This window comes from Vidua macroura, chromosome Z (genome assembly GCF_024509145.1).
Source record: "Vidua macroura isolate BioBank_ID:100142 chromosome Z, ASM2450914v1, whole genome shotgun sequence".
NCBI lineage: Eukaryota > Metazoa > Chordata > Aves > Passeriformes > Viduidae > Vidua > Vidua macroura.
This window is the reverse complement of record NC_071611.1, coordinates 51,915,887-51,934,622: the sequence shown is the minus strand read 5'-3', so window position 1 is coordinate 51,934,622 and position 18,736 is coordinate 51,915,887. Positions and strand designations below refer to the sequence as shown.

The 18,736-nt window shown below is 42.1% G+C and overlaps 2 protein-coding genes across 2 annotated transcripts in view; one reads left to right on the top strand and one right to left on the bottom strand.

Moving 5' to 3' along the window:
- Positions 1-18,008, top strand: part of MUSK (muscle associated receptor tyrosine kinase) — a 54,890-nt gene extending 36,882 nt beyond the window's left edge. Inside the window, exons 11-18 of the mRNA XM_054003035.1 lie at positions 2,535-2,710; positions 3,110-3,133; positions 6,221-6,309; positions 6,654-6,813; positions 8,065-8,254; positions 8,590-8,781; positions 14,860-15,008; positions 16,852-18,008. Of these exons, the coding sequence (XP_053859010.1) occupies positions 2,535-2,710; positions 3,110-3,133; positions 6,221-6,309; positions 6,654-6,813; positions 8,065-8,254; positions 8,590-8,781; positions 14,860-15,008; positions 16,852-17,528 (1,657 nt within the window). The 3' untranslated portion in view covers positions 17,529-18,008. The remainder of the gene's footprint in view (positions 1-2,534; positions 2,711-3,109; positions 3,134-6,220; positions 6,310-6,653; positions 6,814-8,064; positions 8,255-8,589; positions 8,782-14,859; positions 15,009-16,851) is intronic.
- The window catches only part of LPAR1 (lysophosphatidic acid receptor 1), a 114,021-nt gene continuing 111,032 nt past the window's right edge, over positions 15,748-18,736 (bottom strand). The window contains exon 5 of the mRNA XM_054003038.1: positions 15,748-15,963. Coding sequence (XP_053859013.1) covers positions 15,951-15,963 — 13 coding nt within the window. The 3' untranslated portion in view covers positions 15,748-15,950. The remainder of the gene's footprint in view (positions 15,964-18,736) is intronic.

Genomic DNA, 18,736 nt, shown 5'->3' with positions numbered 1-18,736 from the left:
GTTTTTCAGGGACATACTGCCCTCAATGTATGTCCATGTATTTTTATTTTGTTATTATTTTTTTCTGCACCAATTTTTCTCTTTCCATGTTGTTTTTTTAATGTTCATTTGGTTTGGAAGCTAGCTAGCAAGAATAACAACTGACAGGCTTGTAAAGCTGAGTAGAGCTTGAGTAGAGTAAAGGCTTGAGTAAAGGTTTCAGTAAAGGCTTGAGTAAAGGTTTGAGTAAAGGCTTGAGTAAAGCTTTTATAAAAGTAACCAGAGGGTAAAACAAGATGAAATGAAACAGAAGAAAGCCACATGAGAAAAGCTCACTCAATGTAAATTTAGATGCAAATCGATTAAAATGAGAGTCCTTAAGGGAAAGTAATATCTCATACTTCTTGAATATGTCTGCCTCTTGTTGCTGGCTGCTATTGCAATAGCAGAAGTACCCCCAGTTTCTTTTTCAACCACTGCTGATAGGAAGTGATCAGGCTTTAGGGAACAGTCTTGTGTTGGGGAAAGTCTCTCTTTGTTTGAGTCTGTGTGTCCCCACCTCCTCTTACATAGTCTCTTGTGGTCCCTAGAAATACTACTGGCACACTTGCTGTTTTCTGCCATTACTGTTCTTTGTCCATCTCTCATTTACATGACATAACATTTCTAATAATAACCTGAAGTAATCTTTGCCTGTGACTTCAGCAAACTCTCCATGCCAGTATCGGGTGCTACAACAATGGTATGAACCCAGCTAGAAGTAATTGACCATCCCTCCCTCTGGCTGTGTTACCATTCTTCCAAGGTGCAGATATCCTTCCTTTAACCGTGGAGCAGACAGCATTGCAGAAGATTGAGCACTGAATAAAGAATGCTTATTTAAGAATGCTCAGGATCAGGAATGAACAGAGCTAATTCAATCCAGATCTCCCAAGTCTCAGCCAGTGCTTCAAATGCAAATTTTTCTCATTTCCCTATCTAAGCATTTCTTTACTTCACAAGGTCTTTCCTGTTCCACATGTTGTTTAACATAAAAAAGATAAATTTGCCATCTGGCTGCATTCTGGCTTCCATGGAAGGGAGGAAGGAATAAACCAGGACTGGCTAAAACCAAGCACAGAGTGACTGGGCATCGATGACTTCAGCCTGCTGAATTGAGAGGCATCCATTACTGTTGCAGAAAAGCTGTTGCTCTGGTAGAATTCTCAATGACCTCCATCCTTCAGGTGCTTTAGAGGGTTTGCAGTGTTAGCCATTGCTGAAACTCATGACCATCTGCTCTTGTAAAAACCGTTGTATAATTAAGGAGGCTGCATCAACCCACCAGGTGGTGAATTTGGCTAAATCCTTCACCACAGACCTCAGAAGTACATTTCTCTTTCTGCATCATTGTGTGATGTTTGGAAAAGTTGTGGATCTGGGAAAGACTTCAGCTGAGCTGTGCACAAGAAATACCTGCACATGACCTCAAAGCTAATTTTGTAACCCAGGCTCTCAAGAATGGCTACATAAATAAGCAAATCATTGATAAATTGACCACTACAACAAATCCACAGACTTCCCAGTATGATGTGTTTTCTTTTTTTTCCTTTCCTTTTTTTTTTTTTTTTTTCTAGTGTAGGTATTTTTACCTTGCCCTTCTTCACAAACAATTTCTCATATAAGGCTCATTTAAAAATACAAAACACTTCTTGTCAGTGAATGTTTCACATTGTTATGGAGGTAACACATTAGGTGGGAGACAGGTCACTTTTTTTACCAAGCAATGTAAAGCTTTTGCTGCAGATATGTACAGACAAAAAAAAAAAAAAAAAAGGATTTAAAGTTGCCTGTAGAGACAATTTAAAAATTCTATTTCTTTATTCAGTGAGATCAAAAGTATATGCAAATGTTTAATTTGAGATTTTTAGGATATACTGAAAAATTATAACTCTAGAAATGAGAGGGAGACTCTTTACAAAAACATGCAGTGACAGGACAAGGGAGAATGTATTCAAACTGAAAGAGGTTTAGATTAGATAATAGGAAGAAATTATTTACTGTGAGGCTAGTGAGACACTGGCACAGATGGCCCAGGGAAGCTGTGTATGCCTAATCCCTGGAAGTGTCCAAGGCCAGGTTGGATGTGGCTTTGAGCAACCTGGTCCAGTGGAAGCTGCCCCTGTCCATGGCAGGGAGTTGGAAATAGATGATCATTGATGTCTCTTCCGACACAAACCATTCTATGATTCTATGATGTTTATTAGGAGAAGATGTAAAAAAATCTGTAGAAAAAGATAGGAACGAACTCCTCATAGCTTGGTGTGTGTTGTGTTTTGAGCATAACCCCGCTTCATTAAAAATGTAGGTTTGTATGTTTCTTAAAGGAAGCTGTTGCATTTCATACAATTTCTTTTATGGTTTATGAGCCAGCCAGACTGGATATAAAGAAGTGTCACCCCATTAATGGATTTCTGTCAGCCTGATAACCCCTGCACATCACTGCTAAGGCAGCCATTTTTTCTTTCAAGCAATTGACAGCTGTATTTCACTGTTTTTTTTGCAAAACAATGTAGAGAGAATTGCCTTGCTGTAAAGGATCTCTACTGCTTTAAGGAATGGCTCTCAATGGAGGAGAACTCTCAGAAGGGGATTTACAAGCCAGGGCTGATGCTGCTCACTCTTCCTGAATGCAACAGGTTGCCCAGCCTGCACCAGAATCCCAGCTCCTGTACCCGTATCCCTTTCTTTGGTAAGGTGGCGCATGCTGCTGATTGTCCAGAGAGCTGTGTTCTTGGTAAAGGAGAGGGGAAGGGTACAATCCATAATTTACAACTAAAGTAAAAGCTGATGGTGGGTACTGTCCTGTCAGCACTTGTGCATGGAATTGTGAGAGCTGCTTTAGCTGTTTGCCTCTCTCATGCAATTGGGGTGTGGGAAAAATCCCTCAAGTAAATAAAGCCTGGATCTTTGTTGAGAAGATCATAACAAGCTTGAAAAACAGTCTTAACAGTCTTGCCTTTGGAAAGAAACAAGTTGTTTATGTACTGGCAGGGAGGGAACTTTTTCCTGTAACGTGCTTTTAAGTGAGCATCCAGTCATATTGCATCCTGGACAATCCCTCCTTACATCTTGTCTTGTCTTTTTACAGATTTTAAGAAGGAGAACATAACCAGTAAGTAGACTGCTCCAGACTCTATGTTTTTAGAGATGGACATGGTATTCTTTATTGAAGCTGCCATTTGCACATATTTTTGTGCTTTCTGCTGGTCCTGGCTGGCTGAATTTAGATTATTAGTGAGGAATATCTGGGTTCCCACGTTCAAGGCATGAGGAAACACATTTCCAGCGCTTTGGAGTTTGGGGAGACCATGGGCTGGTAACTTTTTATGAGAGAGGCATGGTGGTTTTAGATGGTATCCTTCCCTCCAGCTATTTCCTTTTCTATCTACACATTGCCTATCATTCCCTTCTACCCATATTTGTATTTCTGATTCTGAGGTCGTTCCAGCCTTGTTTGTTAACAACATGGTTACCTATGACAGGCTGGCCTTGCAAGACCTTAAGCTCCCAGCACTCTCCTCAAATCACCTCTGAGATCTGGCTGTTTCTTGTATGAGCCTCCCATGACCAGTGGTGAGACCCAGACAGCCCCTGCAGTGCTGCTTTGACTTCTGCCAGGCTCCACCCTGTTGCTAATTGTGGCTGAAGCACACATATCCAACTCTTCCACTCATGTGCAATAGCAGTTTCAAGCTCAGCCATTGAACATGCCTCACTGGAAAAAGGAAGAATCTCTCTCTTGCCATGCAGGTGCAGTTCGCAGATTTGGCAATGGCAGGCACCTTCTGCATGGAGAGAGAGGGAAAGTAAAAAACAAACAAACAAACAAAACAACAACAACGAAACAACCAAAAAAACCAAGCAACAATTTATTTTTGGGAATATTCTTTCATGGAAAGATATTGGCTCCACCTGACAACTCAAGACCTGGGCCTAGTGATTCATGCATGGAGACAAAGGCTTCAGCACCCTCTAGGCCAGTGCCTACAGCCTGCAAGTGCAGCCGTCCCTGCCCTGGTGGAGGGACCACAGGAGAGGGGCATCAGAATATGAGTGGAGCATTTATGGGATGGCATCAGTCTCCCCACAGATATTTCAGGACATATCCTGTCTCCTGTGTATTGTGTAGGCATGAACTTTTCTGTTCAGTGTCCACAGTATTTTCCTAGATTGACATTGCACAAATGTATAATATTCAGTCATGAACCAGGAAGATATAACAGTAACATTTTAGTAATATTGCCCCCTCTTTTTTCTTTACACCCACTGCTATGTGCACAAGAGTTTGTTGAGCATGAACTGAACTGTTTGCTAGCTTGTTATCAAATTATTCATCAATGACCAGGTGGACCAGCTATATTATTCCTCTGTCCTCATTGTAGGAAGACAGTCTATGAAAACATCTGGATTTCCAGAATATGAAGGATTCAGAGGCTCTTGCTCCTAAAGCTCTCCACATTCATCTTTTAAATGTTCCACTGACATATTTCAGATCTGTGCAGAAATATTTTCCTTGTTTATTATTAGCTGGGCCATGAGGTATGTTTCAGGCACTGCTTTCCTTACCTTTGAATGTGAAACAAGTAAAATTCTCATCTCAGGTACACAAGTCTTTTCCAGGACAGTTTAACACCTCTGATTAAGATATTTCACCTCTGCAGAGCTACAGGTGCGGGGCATGTGGGGCTGCTATCTTATTGCAGATGTGAGTCATAAATGGTAGTTATGCATCAGCCAAAGAAATCCACATTAGAGTATTTTACTTTGCACTTGTCATGGGTTTAAATGTTCCCATAAAGTCCACCATCATTCCTCTACTGAAGTGTTTGGATGCCTCAGGGCTACATGAACTCAATCTTTTGTTTAAGCTCACTCGACTGGAGTTAACAATTTAAAGGCAGTGTGTTTACCCACAGGTGTATAGTGTCTGTTACCTGCTGAAGCCTCAGTAAGCTAAGAGTCTATCACAATATGTAACTGCAATCCTGAGTGCAAGAAGAAAACAGCAGATAGTCTTGATAATGTGTTGACTATGGTCCTTGTACATAAGAAAGAGAACAATCCACAAAGACAGATAGCCTTGTGTCAAATTTGGGTCAACCCTTACACAAAGCTTTCAGGAAGATGAAAAATATTTGCTTTAAAAAGTCATTATTTTAGAACACATCATGTTTCTTCTTGTTCTTCTTTCTTCCTGAGCTGCGAGATTATGAACATAATTATGACAAAAGAATTTGCTGGTTTGTTAATTTTTCTACGAAGGCTAACAATGCAGTGGACCCTAATATATACCATCTATTACAATGTTAGCCTTGGCTCATCTGAGTTTAGAGATTAGCTACTATGTATTGAAATCTGTAAGGCTGCATTTCCTCTGCTGTCTTTCTGCTTCCTAGATTGTGCAAGCATGCGTTAAACTCTCCGATCAGGACAGGTATATGTGAGGACATGTGTCCTATGAGGACATTAATGCACATTCCTGCAGTAAAATCTCAAGATTTTCTGTCTAATTTTTCTGCAGCTGGAACAAGCCTTGTATATGCAGTGACTACACTATCTTCATTATAAAGAACATATATACTTTTTTTATACTGATACCATTCCCTAGATCATAGTTCAGATCATACTTCAGAGTATTGTTTGCATGCATGCTGAAAACTATAGTCTGTTTCCAAATAATATAAGAGAATAAGCACTGTACAGAAGCAGGAGGAGGGCAGCTTTATGAATCCCAACTCCCTGCTACCAACCTGAGGAACATGAGTATCTTCCTATTAATGCCTCAGTAAGAATGCAGACTGTGAATCATGGAACCAGTGCTGAGATTTGCTTTCTGCCTAGGTTTGGTTTGGGTGAGTTCAGCATGGTTCTGTCCTGCACTTTCTGCATGACGTACTGTGAACTAGGTACTTGCAGCTTAACCATCACAGGCACATAGCCGGTTTTCTCAATCTGAGAGAGCTGCAGTGCCCTCTTTGAAGTTTTACCAGATTTCCACCTAGGTATTGAGTGCAAAATCCATTAGAGACTAAACAGGAGGCTAAGCAGTACTCTCCCTGTGTTGTCTAGTCCTTCTGTGTGCTTCACATCTGATGCTGCAACATGGTCTCATGTAACGACATGAACTTTATTCTTGTGAGTCTCTGCTGCAGGACACGGTCTGAGATGCCTTGACTCCATGTTTTTTTTTCTCTCCCAGGGACTTGCTACAGTGGGAATGGCCAGTTTTACCAGGGCACGGTCAATATCACAGCATCTGGCATTCCCTGCCAGAAGTGGAGTGATCAAGTGAGTGTCAGTGTGAGATCCACCAAATAGAGAGCTGTGCTCGAGGTTTGCTTTTCCAAGGAGTTTCTCAGAGTCAGGCAGCCTAGTCTCAGTGAATGAGATGAGTGGGGAACAAGCTGCCTTCATTCTCGAGCTCACTGGTGTTTTATAATCTCATCATATGTCAATCTGCAAGTTTCCCTTACTGTCAAGATGTGTTCTCTGTAATTTCAGGTGACTGAAATTGCTGTTTCACCAAAGACTGTCTTGTTTCACTCCTTTGGGTTTCTTTTTCATTTTGTTTTAATAATAATAGCAGGGAAAATCATGCTGAAACTCTAATACAATTTGCTTCCTCCCCCAAGGCTCCCCATTTGCACAGGAGAACTCCTCAGGTTTTCCCTGAGCTGTTCGATGCTGAGAATTACTGCCGCAATCCAGGAGGTGAGAACGAGCGTCCCTGGTGCTACACAAAGGATCCAGCTGTGACCTGGGAATACTGTAGCGTGTCTCCATGTGGAGATGGTAGGCAACTGCACTTTATGATTTCTGCCACTGTGGTTTTTTCGTGGCCGTGCAAGGTGTTTGCATCCTGAGTACACCAATCTGTTCAGTCTTCTGGATTCAGCTAGTTCTGGGTCTTAGAGATTTATTCAGTCTCTTTAATCACATGGTTTAATGTGCCCCATGAAGAGGGGAAAATGAAGACAGATGAATCAAGCACTTTGCCCTAGGTTATATAAATGCCAAAGATAAAGTGAAATGTCCTGTGGTATTCTGAAAAAATGGATTTGTCACACTGTTTAGAAGGTAGGGCTTCAGGCTGTTTTCCAAAGTTGTTTAGTTTAGGCTAATTTTTTTTTCAGTAATAACTGCCCCCCCCCCCATTTTAACTAAAAATAAGCCTAAAAAAGATGGAAACATCTTTGTTCTTTGATGTTGAAGCTAAGTCTTTCTGCAATTTCTTGTTCAAAGAACAGACCAATTTTTGAAAAATATTTCATCCAAGATTCCCAGTTTCTGAATTTCAGTGCTTAGAAATAAGACTGCATTTGGAAACTTCCTGCACAGGGAACAGAGGTTCTATGGATATAAGTGAACACAAGTAATTGTCAGTTTAGTTGGCAATTAAGAAGAAGAAGAGTTTAAATTTCATTCTGTTCTCAACCATTGCATGCAGAGAGTAGAATTTTCTAGAATGTCTCAGAAACTACTCCACAGGTAGTTATGTGATTTTTTCCCCTAATAATTCAGCCAAGTGTGCTTTAAACTAGTTTTTCACGTTTGCCCCTTAAAGACACTGAGATACAAACGGTTGGGGGCAAGAGGATATTTTGGGAAAATATCACTCTATAGTTACTTGGTCTTACACTCCTCCCTGAAGATTCCTTTTAGGACACATGGTACATTGTGGTTTACATTGTGCACCATTGATCTTTCCCACTGCAGACATTACTATATTTGAATACTGTAGAGACTATCAGATGTGACCTCTCATTTGTAACTCTTGCAAATATTCTATACCAAAACTGTGTTCCCAGCTTAATGGGAACTATATATCAGTCTTACCAGATCTTGGATTTTCACATGTGGCAAACAAATGGGTTTTGCTTCCTGCAAACCAAGCTTCCCTAATATGGTCCTTTTATGTAGTCATAGGGCTGTATCTGTAATATCAGTAATTCCCAGGGTGACAGGCTAGCTCTGTAAATTCCTCTTCTAGAAAGCTCTATACACTAGCAGAAGCATAACCCTCTGATTTTATTTGTATTACAGCATTGTTATCCCTGGGAACAAGAAAACCAAATGGAGAGACTCTAAATCTTCCCCCTCCTCCTCCATTTTCCCCTACATACTCCATGACTGTTATCATCTCGATCATCTCCAGCTTTGCTCTGGTTGTGATCTTTGGCATTATCACCCTGGTTTGCTGCCGTCGTCAAAAACAGTGGAAAAACAAAAAAAGGTAAAGCTTGGAATTTAATTCAGTGCAAGAAATGCTGCTTTGGAAAAAGGGCTTTCTTGTTCCTGAGAGCCAAGTCCTGTGAACACCTGGGAGGGGACAGCAGCTCTCCCTTTGCCTGTTGGCAGCCCAGTGAAAGTTCTGTTGAACTCCTGCGCCAGAGCAGAAGGTGGCCTGGTGACTAGCAACGTGGACACTTTGCTGCAAGGCTGCTTCAGTAGCTCTGCTGCACCTTCCTTTTTCATCCTGAAAGAAATAAGCTCAGGAGGAGATGTAGCTAGTTATCTCCTGGTTGAGGGCTGTGCACACACTGACCAAAAATTGCTCAATTTTTTCAGAGAGTCAGAGACACCAACTCTCACCACTCTGCCCTCTGAACTGCTCCTAGACCGGCTGCACCCCAACCCAATGTACCAGCGCATGCCTCTTCTCCTCAATCCAAAATTGCTTAGCCTGGAGTATCCCAGGAACAATATTGAATATGTGAGAGATATTGGGGAGGGAGCATTTGGGAGAGTCTTCCAAGCCAGGTAAGCAGTCTCTTTGTGAGTCTTCTTTATCTGAAGGCACTTGTGAAAAATCAGCTCTGGAAATCATCCATCCATCCATCCATCCATCCATCCATCCATCCATCCATCCATCCACTCAAATGCATGTGTACCAAATGGTACACAACATTCAGGTTTGAGTAATTGCTTTTGTTGTCCACTGCTATCTGTCAATATTGGTTAAACTTTTGCCACAAATTGCTCTTTTTTAGTAGATGACATGCCTTACTCACATATTAAAGTCTGGTGTAAAAGTTCTGCTAAATTTTGCCAAGGGTACTGCCTGTGACATGTGACCTTTTGTGAAATTCTTGCATTTTCCAGTATTTATGAATTGTCAATGTGTGGTGATCTCCATTATAACATGAGTACTGACCTGTGTGATTACCACAAAAATCATTGTGTCATGCTACAGTTCAGTTATTCAGAATTTCAATTTGATTCTGTGGCAAAACCAAACCAAACAAAAAATCCCCTAAAACCTCTCCCTACATAGGCCAGTGGGGGGGCAGAGGGGGGACGGGCATATGGTTGTGTGTCTGTGGTGTCCCAGCCTTAATGGAAAATGCACACCCAAGATTTGTAGGTGCTCATGGGTGAAAGGAATGGCAAAAGCCAGAGTATCTGCAAAAGTGTACAAATTTTTATTAGTAAATGACTCACCTTCCATGGAAATAGCTCTTTTATTGTCCCTGACCTCCTATATTAGCACAGCCCAGTGGGTTTTGAATAAAGGGGTAGTGTGAAAAGGAAGGGAGACAAAAAGAAAGATTAAAGACAGAAGGAGAGAAAGAAAGGAAGAAAGGAAAAAAGAGAGATCAGTGGTCCTGGCTCCACCATCAATTTAGCTGACAGAAAGCTTATGGTCTTGGGGCACATGTGTGCCTAGGCTTTGTGGGGGTACCTTTTTATAGTAAAATTTCTGTGTCCTAGAGCTAATTTCCTCACTTTCTTTACAAAGTGATTTATCATGGGCAGCCCCTCCTTCCAGACCTTTCTGGAAATGGTCTGGGGGCTTTGGAGTTCTTGAGTGCTCTTGATCCCCCCTTGCAGTCCATTCCCACCTACTTCTCAGCCTCATTCCTGCACCTCTGATGTAGGGTGTTGTGCTTATCTCCAGGAGCCAGAACAAGGACACTTGTCTCAGAAAAATGTTGTCCTACCTCTGTATGGCCCCTTTCTCCAGCCATAACAATCCTTGGTTGGCTCCATGGCTATCTGGATATCGGTGTTTGAATAACACACATAAATTCCCTTATCTCTAGACTTCTACAGTGTCCCCTTTAGTTAGTTTCTCACTTTTTATTTTTGGAATTTGCAGTCACTGTTACCTGTTTTAAACCTAACATATTAGACAACAGCCCAGTTCTGATAATATCATGGGAGGTGAGGTTGTGCACTTTTACAAATGTGAAAAATCTTTAACTGACAACCCCAAAAATGAAGAGGATGGAAGATACCTAGTTTTTCTTGACAGAATCCATAATTTCTGCAAGACAATCTTTGGACAATGGTTTCCTCCTAAAGTCCCATCCCCAAATTCCTAGAAGAAAGTGTACAGTTCCCTGCTTTGTCAGGGGACAAGTATGGGGCATGGATGATTTTGTAGCTGTATCTAGAATAGTGTATGATGACCTCATAAAAACTCAGGGAAGGATCAGAGTCCCACCAGGGGCCAATATCTACTTGGTGAAATGCTTTTGTTGACTGCCAAAGTAAATGACTATCCTTGCAAAAAGCAGTCTTAATGCAGGTATTTGTAATGTTTATAGTTAAGCCGTTGATTTACCTCCTAGAAAATGAGTTCCATACAGGTTAGACATGTTACAGCTGGGAAACAGTTTCAATAGCTGTGATGGATTTCTTTTTTTTTTTTCTAATGAAGAGATAAACTGTTTCTAATGGAAGAAAAGCAAGCATACTTTTCTTTATTACAGAGAGAACTAAAAATAACAAATTTCAAAGGGTGCACAGTGGGATTGTCACAGATGCTTAGCCTGTGATGATCTGTTAGTCTGGATTGCCAAACACATCTGAGCTTGAAACAAGAACACAGCTATAGAAACTGCACAACAGCTGCGCTTGGGGCATTGCACACCAGGGGCACAGGGCAACTCTTGTCCCTGCCTTAGCACAGCACTCAGGGTGCATCACCTTCTTGCTCGTGCTGCAGGAGTCTTCACCTGTGTGTGAGAAGGGCAGACATTCTCCTTCCCAAGTGATGCTTTGGCTCTACTCTGGGAGCTTTAATACAATTTGAGTGCTGCACAGACCTTTCTGAGCTCGAAATTACTTTCATGGATATCAAGAAAGACTTCTCAAAAGGCATTCAAATGCCACTAAAGTGCTAGTTAAGCAAGTGCCAAAGTGGTGTAAAGACCTTTTATGTGGGTTTCATCCACTTCAGCACTGCAGTTTCTTTCAATTAAACCTTTTTGTTACTGTCAATGGAAACTGAAAGAAAAAGACACAGGAGAAAAAAAGAAAGTATCACATATTATGTGATCTTATGGGAGAAGTACCACATCCTGAGAGATGCTTGTTCTCTGTGGTTCAGGGAAGGAGCCACAGAAATATTGCTTCTTAGGGACCTCATTTTTTTATTACCATTTCTATAAAAAATGCCTCCAAGTCTTTATAATTCCTTATAATAAGATATGGACATTTCTGTGCACTGCTGGCAGATCAGTGCAGACCGCTGATCCACTAGTACAAGCTGTCCATCCAGGTTACTGAAACTATCAAAACTCAAATTATTGCCTTCCCATCTCAGAAGGATAAAATGTACTGTTCTGCGTGTGTTAAATGGACATCTCGAGCTAAGTTTAGCAATCCTCTTACTTCTCCTGCTCTCATGTTTCTTGCTCTTCTGTAAACACAGCTCTGCAGTCAGTGCCAGCAATGCCTTCACCAGTTGGCTGCTGTGAGTCCTGATTCAGTGTTTACTCACTCCTGGGTCAAGCAACATGTTAGGACAGGAAGTGTCTAGCTATCATTTACTAGCTTCTCCTGAAAGGCTGCTGTCTTCACCAGGAGCAGCTTCACACTTGGAAGGATAAGGAAATAACCATGCTTAAAACAAAATTCAAGACCTGGCTCAGGTCTGTGCCTGCTAGGTCCTTGTGGATGATTCTCCTCCTGGGAGGACCACACTGGCCCCACAAGTCACCAGAGCACCAGCTCTGTGCAGTTCATCTCAGACCAGTATGCAAGTTTTCTTCCAGAGCTGGAGCTGTGTGGTCCAGGCTAAGCCTGAAGATCAGGATTGCCTAAAACCCTGGATGTGGAGTCTGCTAGTAGGCTGGTATGGAGCTTTTGCTAGTAGGCTGGTAGACCTACACTACAAATGCACAACTTGTTGTCCCTCCTTAGGGACAAGGCTGTTCCTAAGGTCAGAATTTCTTGACAGAATTCTCCTCATGTTCTCTCAGTCTGCAAAAGGTATTTCTTTGACCTGCTGCCTTATATATAGCTGAAAAATAGTATGGGTGTTAATTAAAAAAAAAAAAAAAAACAACCTTCCCTTTCCCCTCAAAAAGCAGCCCCTGCTGATTCAGAGCAGTCTCCTGCTCACATATTAACTTAACTAAAGAATAAGGTAAAGGTAGGCTCCCACCAGACTCAGTAAACATTAATTGCATTATTTAATCATCTAAGAGAATCTACCCAACTGTTATGGTAAGCAAGGCGGGGACAGGACACAGTCTCAAATATAGGTTCAGACTACTCCTCATTTTTTTACGTAGTTACTGCTTTGGAAAGAAAACCTGACTGGGATCTTAAGTCAGACATTCTCTAGATAGGCTCAGAGTGAAATTCTTAACTGCTCCGATGGTTAGTTCTTTGAACGGCATGTACTTAAATGGCAATTGATATCTCTGGTGCACAAATCCATTGGTGGTGAGCAGGCAAAGGACTGTTACTGTCCACCCTGTGCACAAACAGCGTAAATTTCTCCTCAGCTTTTCATTAATTGCAAGAGAGATTACCTAAGGTAATTTCTTTTGATGCTTCCCAGTTCTAGGAGAGAATTAACCTATTTTTCAAAAAACACTCCCCTTCTGGCCCTCCACCTGAATTCTCCAGGTTCAGGGGCAGCACTTTCCCACTGCTACCCTGCAGATGTGCCCCGATCATTTGTGCAAAGACTGTCATTAGGGCATGAAAGGGGTCAAATTTGATAGCTGTCTGCCAAGACTTCAGGCAGTCTCTGCCTCTGTGCCAGAGCAGTGTGAGTTTCTCAGGTCTGCTAAGAACTGTACTGCATCACCATGAGCTACCAAAGGTGAAACTTCTGGCTTTTACCTGAGGGCCAGTTAAAAGGCAATGTGCAGCTTAACCTCACTTGGTTACATTTAGGTTAGTTTTCATTACAGAATTCAGTGAAATTGGGTGCTTGGGTGTATCAGCCTGGGGTGAGTTTCTCTCTCCAAAGCAGGCAGGACTGAGCCCTGTCCACCCCTGCTTTGGCTTTGTGCTGGGTCTGCTAGTCAGAGCTGAGTGGTAATTATGAGACTATTTGGAAGACATAAAGCTCTCCTATTTTTACGTTTAAATTCTCTATTACTTTGTTCAGGCTGCTGCTGCTGGCTGTAGTGCTGAGAATTGACAGCATGTGGTAGGTGCTCATACTCCTCCCCTCCTACTAGACAGGGAACTGCTGCCAGCACAGGGGAAAAGAAGGAAGATATTGTGCTGTAATGGAAGCAGTAGCAGACAAGTGTGGGGTCTGATCCTCTTCTCTGGCATGCCAGACCTCCTTGCCTGAGTGTCTCAGCTGTGATCTAGCCACCTCTGATTCCTTCCTTGATGGATACCCTGCCATCCAGTGACATTTGACATTTACAGCATCCAAGTGCAACTGTTGCAACTGCCATGTGTCTGAAGTAGAAGACAAGGAAGCTGGAAGTTTGCTTTGGAAATCGGAATCTCCTCTAGGTGCTAATCAGCAATAAAATAACCTGGCATTTGAGCAATGGGAGGGCAGTCAGGCTGGTGTAGCAACATGACACATAAATGGGCACCACTCCCCATGGGCTCTGGCTGGCTACCTGTATGGAATGTGTTTTAGCTGCAAGGCCCTTGGGAAGAATTTGTGCAGGACACAAAATGTATGTCTGAGGTTTAGTGCATGTTTGAAGAGTGGAAAGTTACTCTTCTCTGGCAACAGCTACCCCTAAATCTTTGGCAAGCCTATCTAATTAAACCTGTTGAGGGTGCAGAGACCTGTAGATAAGAAAACAAGTTTGTTGCTCTAAGTCAGGATTCTGTTTCCTAAGGATTTGTATCTATAAGCTTCAGTTGAAGATTCACAAGTGTAAAAACATGTGTATTTACACATTAACTTGTTCTTCAGACAAGGCACAGGTTTTGTTTTGTCCTGTTATGTGTTTCCACAAATCTTGAAGGAATATTAACTGCTTTCTAGACCTCAGCTACACCACATTAAATCCAGATGAAATTAGCAAATGGTTTTATAACTTGTTAAAGGTGCATATATATGCCATATACACACACACAGAGAACAGTAACAAAAGGCTATTTTCCTTATAAAACCAAGGGAATACACTTCCTGTAATTGTTACTTTCACTCTAACAGTAGCCAGATATACCAAAGTCACCACTGCCAGGTATAGGAAAGGAGGCTCTTTCATAAATGTCATAAAAAATAGGTTTATTTTTAACTCCACCATTACATGCCAAAAGTGAATTGTTTGGACTGAAGAGTCCATCCTGTCCTCCATTAAGTTTATGATGTGATCTCCAGCCTAGGGAGCAGTTGCTTCTTACCAGCCTGTCACTTATTTGTGTCTTTACCGGACATGGTAATGAATCTGTAAGCAGCAAAACCAGTGATCAAAAAAAGCTATATTGAATTTAGTCCTACCTGAACCAAATGAAACACCTCTATAATATGCAATGCATATTGGAGTCCAAAGAGATGAAACTGGGCTTTAAGGTTCCTTCTGGTCAGCCTCTCCTTTTGCATCAGAAACAGAACCTATATTTAGTATGCATGTATTCATCACTGAAGGTTTCCTCTCTTACCTCTCCTTGCAGGGCCCCAGGGCTGCTGCCATATGAACCTTTCACCATGGTAGCAGTGAAAATGCTGAAGGAGGAAGCATCTGCAGACATGCAGGCTGACTTTCAGAGGGAAGCAGCTCTCATGGCAGAGTTCGACAATCCGAATATCGTCAAGCTTTTAGGTATCTCAGTGAGGCATCCTGTTGCCTTAACAAGATGGTGCATCACATCGAAACCTCCTCATGCTGCACTGAGTATACTGCTGGCTGTCTTGCTGCCTAACTCTGTTTCCAGTCTAATAACATTGACCCAGATATCTTACAGGGAAGATGTGAACTTCCTAGAACTGTGATTTATTTTATGGGTACTGAAAAGAAATAGCAAAATTCTTGTTAGATTTATAGGCCCCACTTACTATTGTGATGTCTGAACACTTAATAAAATTTTAAAAACCAAAATTAAATGAACAAAAAAGCCAGCCACAAAACCAGTCTCTTCCTTTCCTTCCATTCTCATCTGAAAGGAGATCTTTCTTTGTTGGATTTTTTTAGAAAGTCTTGATGCTGAAGCTTGGCTAATAAGGTACTTTCTGAGAAGAAAGCTGCTGACGAAAAATATTCTTTTAGAAGATTGTAATTTTTTTTCTGAAGTAGATGCTGCTGGCCACCTTTATCTGGCAATCCTGCTCTAAGTTGCTGTAAGCAGATCTGAGTCTCATGAACAGGGGCATCTGAGATCTTAATTTATTTCTGTAGGAAGCTCCACAGCACTTTGAAATGGATAAACCAGTTTAGGGAAAGCTGGGTTGATACAGGTACTTTGGCTACAAAAAAGAAAAGCAGGAGATGCACCACGCTGGACTAAACTTTGTGTTTATTGTTAACATATTTCAGGCCAGAAAAGGACAAAGGCACAGGCACAAACTGTATCACATCATGGGGTTGTGGAGAAATAGCCACATTGTTGAAAACAGCTTAGATGATAAATGTCTCATATACACTTGCCATGCTTGTCAGATCCTGATGTCATCAGATTAGGAACAGCCATTTGTTTTTCTTCAAAGATTCAAGTATTAGGTCATGAACCAGAATTTCAGATTTCACAATAAGTTGCATCACCAATTGCTAAATGATGACCCTAACAAAGCAAAACATATACATTTTAAATGTTGGCCTTTGCTGGTTAGCAGTTAGTGCACAAATATTACTATATCACTGTATGATCAGTAAGGTTCATGGAGGTGTGGTTAATACTAGCCCACCAATAAAGCTGATAAAGTGCCAAGCATGTGCCCTTCAGTGGGACTGCATTCTGCATCTAACAGACATAGCAAATGTCTCCTTTCTGCTGTCTGTTTTTGATTTGACTTTCTTTCATTTTTGAATATCTGTCATGCCGAAAGTAATTCCTCAACCAACTTTATTGGCATGAGTTGTTTAAAAAAAAGAAAAATCCATAAAGGCGGGAGTTTCCTTGCAATTCGAGGGTTCCACTGAACCCTTGAACACTCCCCTTGCAAATACTTTTGAAATCTTTCTGCATATGTGTCACCCCTACAACAATATTATTGTTGTAATAATACAATAATCACAAGGAAAAAAAGTATTAAAAAATAACATGATTGGAACTTTAAAGGTTACTTCCTGAAAGTCCTTGCAGTTGCACCTGGGAAGAGGCAATATTTAGCAAATGCTAACTTAAGCAGGATTAGCTCTTAATTAAACATAGCTCCAAAACTCTGTGTTTTACCCAGGATGTCGAGAAAAATTGTGCATGCAGGCATGTTCATTATTTGTTAGCATCATCCACAGAGCTCAGCATTAGATCCCTGATGAAGGAGTTTCAAGAGAGGCAGCATGCATGATGGATGCATGTGAAGTGGTGGATGGTATTTGCATGGTCATCTCTCTCTCTCTGCATTGTTGAAAGCCTCCCTTTTGTGTAAGTATTTTTGTGCCTTTTGGCTTTTGCACAGCAGAACTCTCTTTGCTACACAAATGACCTGTGTGGTCTGTCCTCTCCCAGGTGTGTGTGCAGTTGGGAAGCCGATGTGCCTGCTGTTCGAGTACATGGCCTATGGGGATCTGAACGAGTACCTGCGTGACCGCTCGCCCCGCAACCTCTGCAGCCTGGCGCAGGGCAGCCTGGACACAAGGCTTCACCTCCCGAACCCCCTGGCACTGTGCTGCACCAGCCAGCTCTGCATTGCCAAACAGGTTGCTGCTGGCATGGCGTACCTCTCTGAGCGCAAGTTTGTCCACCGGGATTTGGCCACCAGAAACTGCCTGGTGGGGGAGAACATGGTGGTGAAAATTGCAGATTTTGGTCTTTCAAGGAACATGTATTCGGCTGACTATTACAAAGCAAATGAGAATGATGCCATCCCCATTCGCTGGATGCCCCCTGAGTCTATTTTCTACAACCGCTACACTACAGAGTCTGATGTGTGGGCCTATGGGGTGGTGCTGTGGGAGATCTTCTCCTATGGCATGCAGCCTTACTATGGGATGGCTCATGAAGAGGTCATCTACTATGTGAGGGATGGGAATGTCCTCTCCTGCCCAGACAATTGTCCTCTGGAGCTCTACAACCTGATGCGCCTCTGCTGGAGCAAGTTGCCTGCCGACCGGCCAGGCTTTGCCAGCATCCACCGCATCTTGGAGCGCATGTATGAGAGGGCTGTGGCCAACATGTCTGTCTGAGGGATACATTTCCTTCCTTGTCTCCTGTCTCTACCTATTCAGACTGACTTGGACCAGCCCGTGAGCTCCTAAGCGATGGAGGATGTCCCACTCAGGGAGGAGAAACAGCTTTTTCCACTGCCAAGCAAGAAATACAGACTGTACCCCTTTATGCACCTCCTTGAGTGGGACTGTACCTCCCAAACAACAGGGCTGACCTTTAGCCACCAAGACAAGACTCCTCAGGTTGGTGAGAGTGCTGGTCATGCTAACTCAGTACTTATATTTAGCATTTTCAGGAGCACAGAGTTGCCCAGGGAAGGCAAACTAATATTTCTTCCTAAGCACTGTTTCTTCCCATCCTAACAGATCCCACCATGCCCTTCTGCATTTACACTCTTGGCTTTTACCATTTTTTCCCCTTTCTTTTACATTTTCTAGTATTATTTAAAAAAAAGGTTGCAGAGTTCAATCTTCTTCTGGGGATACCATTTATTATGTTATTTTTGCGTACTGTTTACTATTTTGTTTTTGCATACTCAGTCCTTTTTGCAGAAAAAGGATGTTTCTGAATCCATAGGCCACTTTCATCTTCCTTTTAACTTCCACTCTCTCTCATTACAATAACACTGAGAGAGTGAAAACAGGAGCTGGACCACTGGCAGCCACCTGCATCCTATGTTACAGAGACAGGCAAACTCCTGTCAAGCATGACACTTTCCATTTTCCAGTGTGGGAAATCCAGAGTCACGTTCACTTGATGTTTTTGTTAAAGTCTCACCTAAAAGCTTTTCTTAAGCATTGCAGCACATCTTACCTACCTTCCCCTGAAGCAACAAAGCCATTTGGTGCTGTGGGAGAAATTCATCCCAAAGGCCTGGTGCTGCACCTTGTAGGTATCCAAGGTGTATTTATTTGCCACTGCATGGTCCTCACCATGCCAAAAGCAGGAAGAAATGCATCCCCTCTTGCAAAAGCATGGTAGGTTGTATTAATTGCTTATTTCCTTTTCCTTTTCAATCTTTGCCTCCTGTTTCTGGTTTCCTTTCCTGACAGACTCTCCTAAGTCCGACTACAATATTTGCTGGCCACCTTTCCTTGTGCTGCAGTTTAGAGACAGAGAAGTAAGGAAGGTGTATGTCAGCCACCAGTGTCCTTCAGAGACAACCTGTCAGTTAGGAGAAGGTGGAGAAAGTGGGTGCACACAAGAAGAACTGCAAACTGTCCAT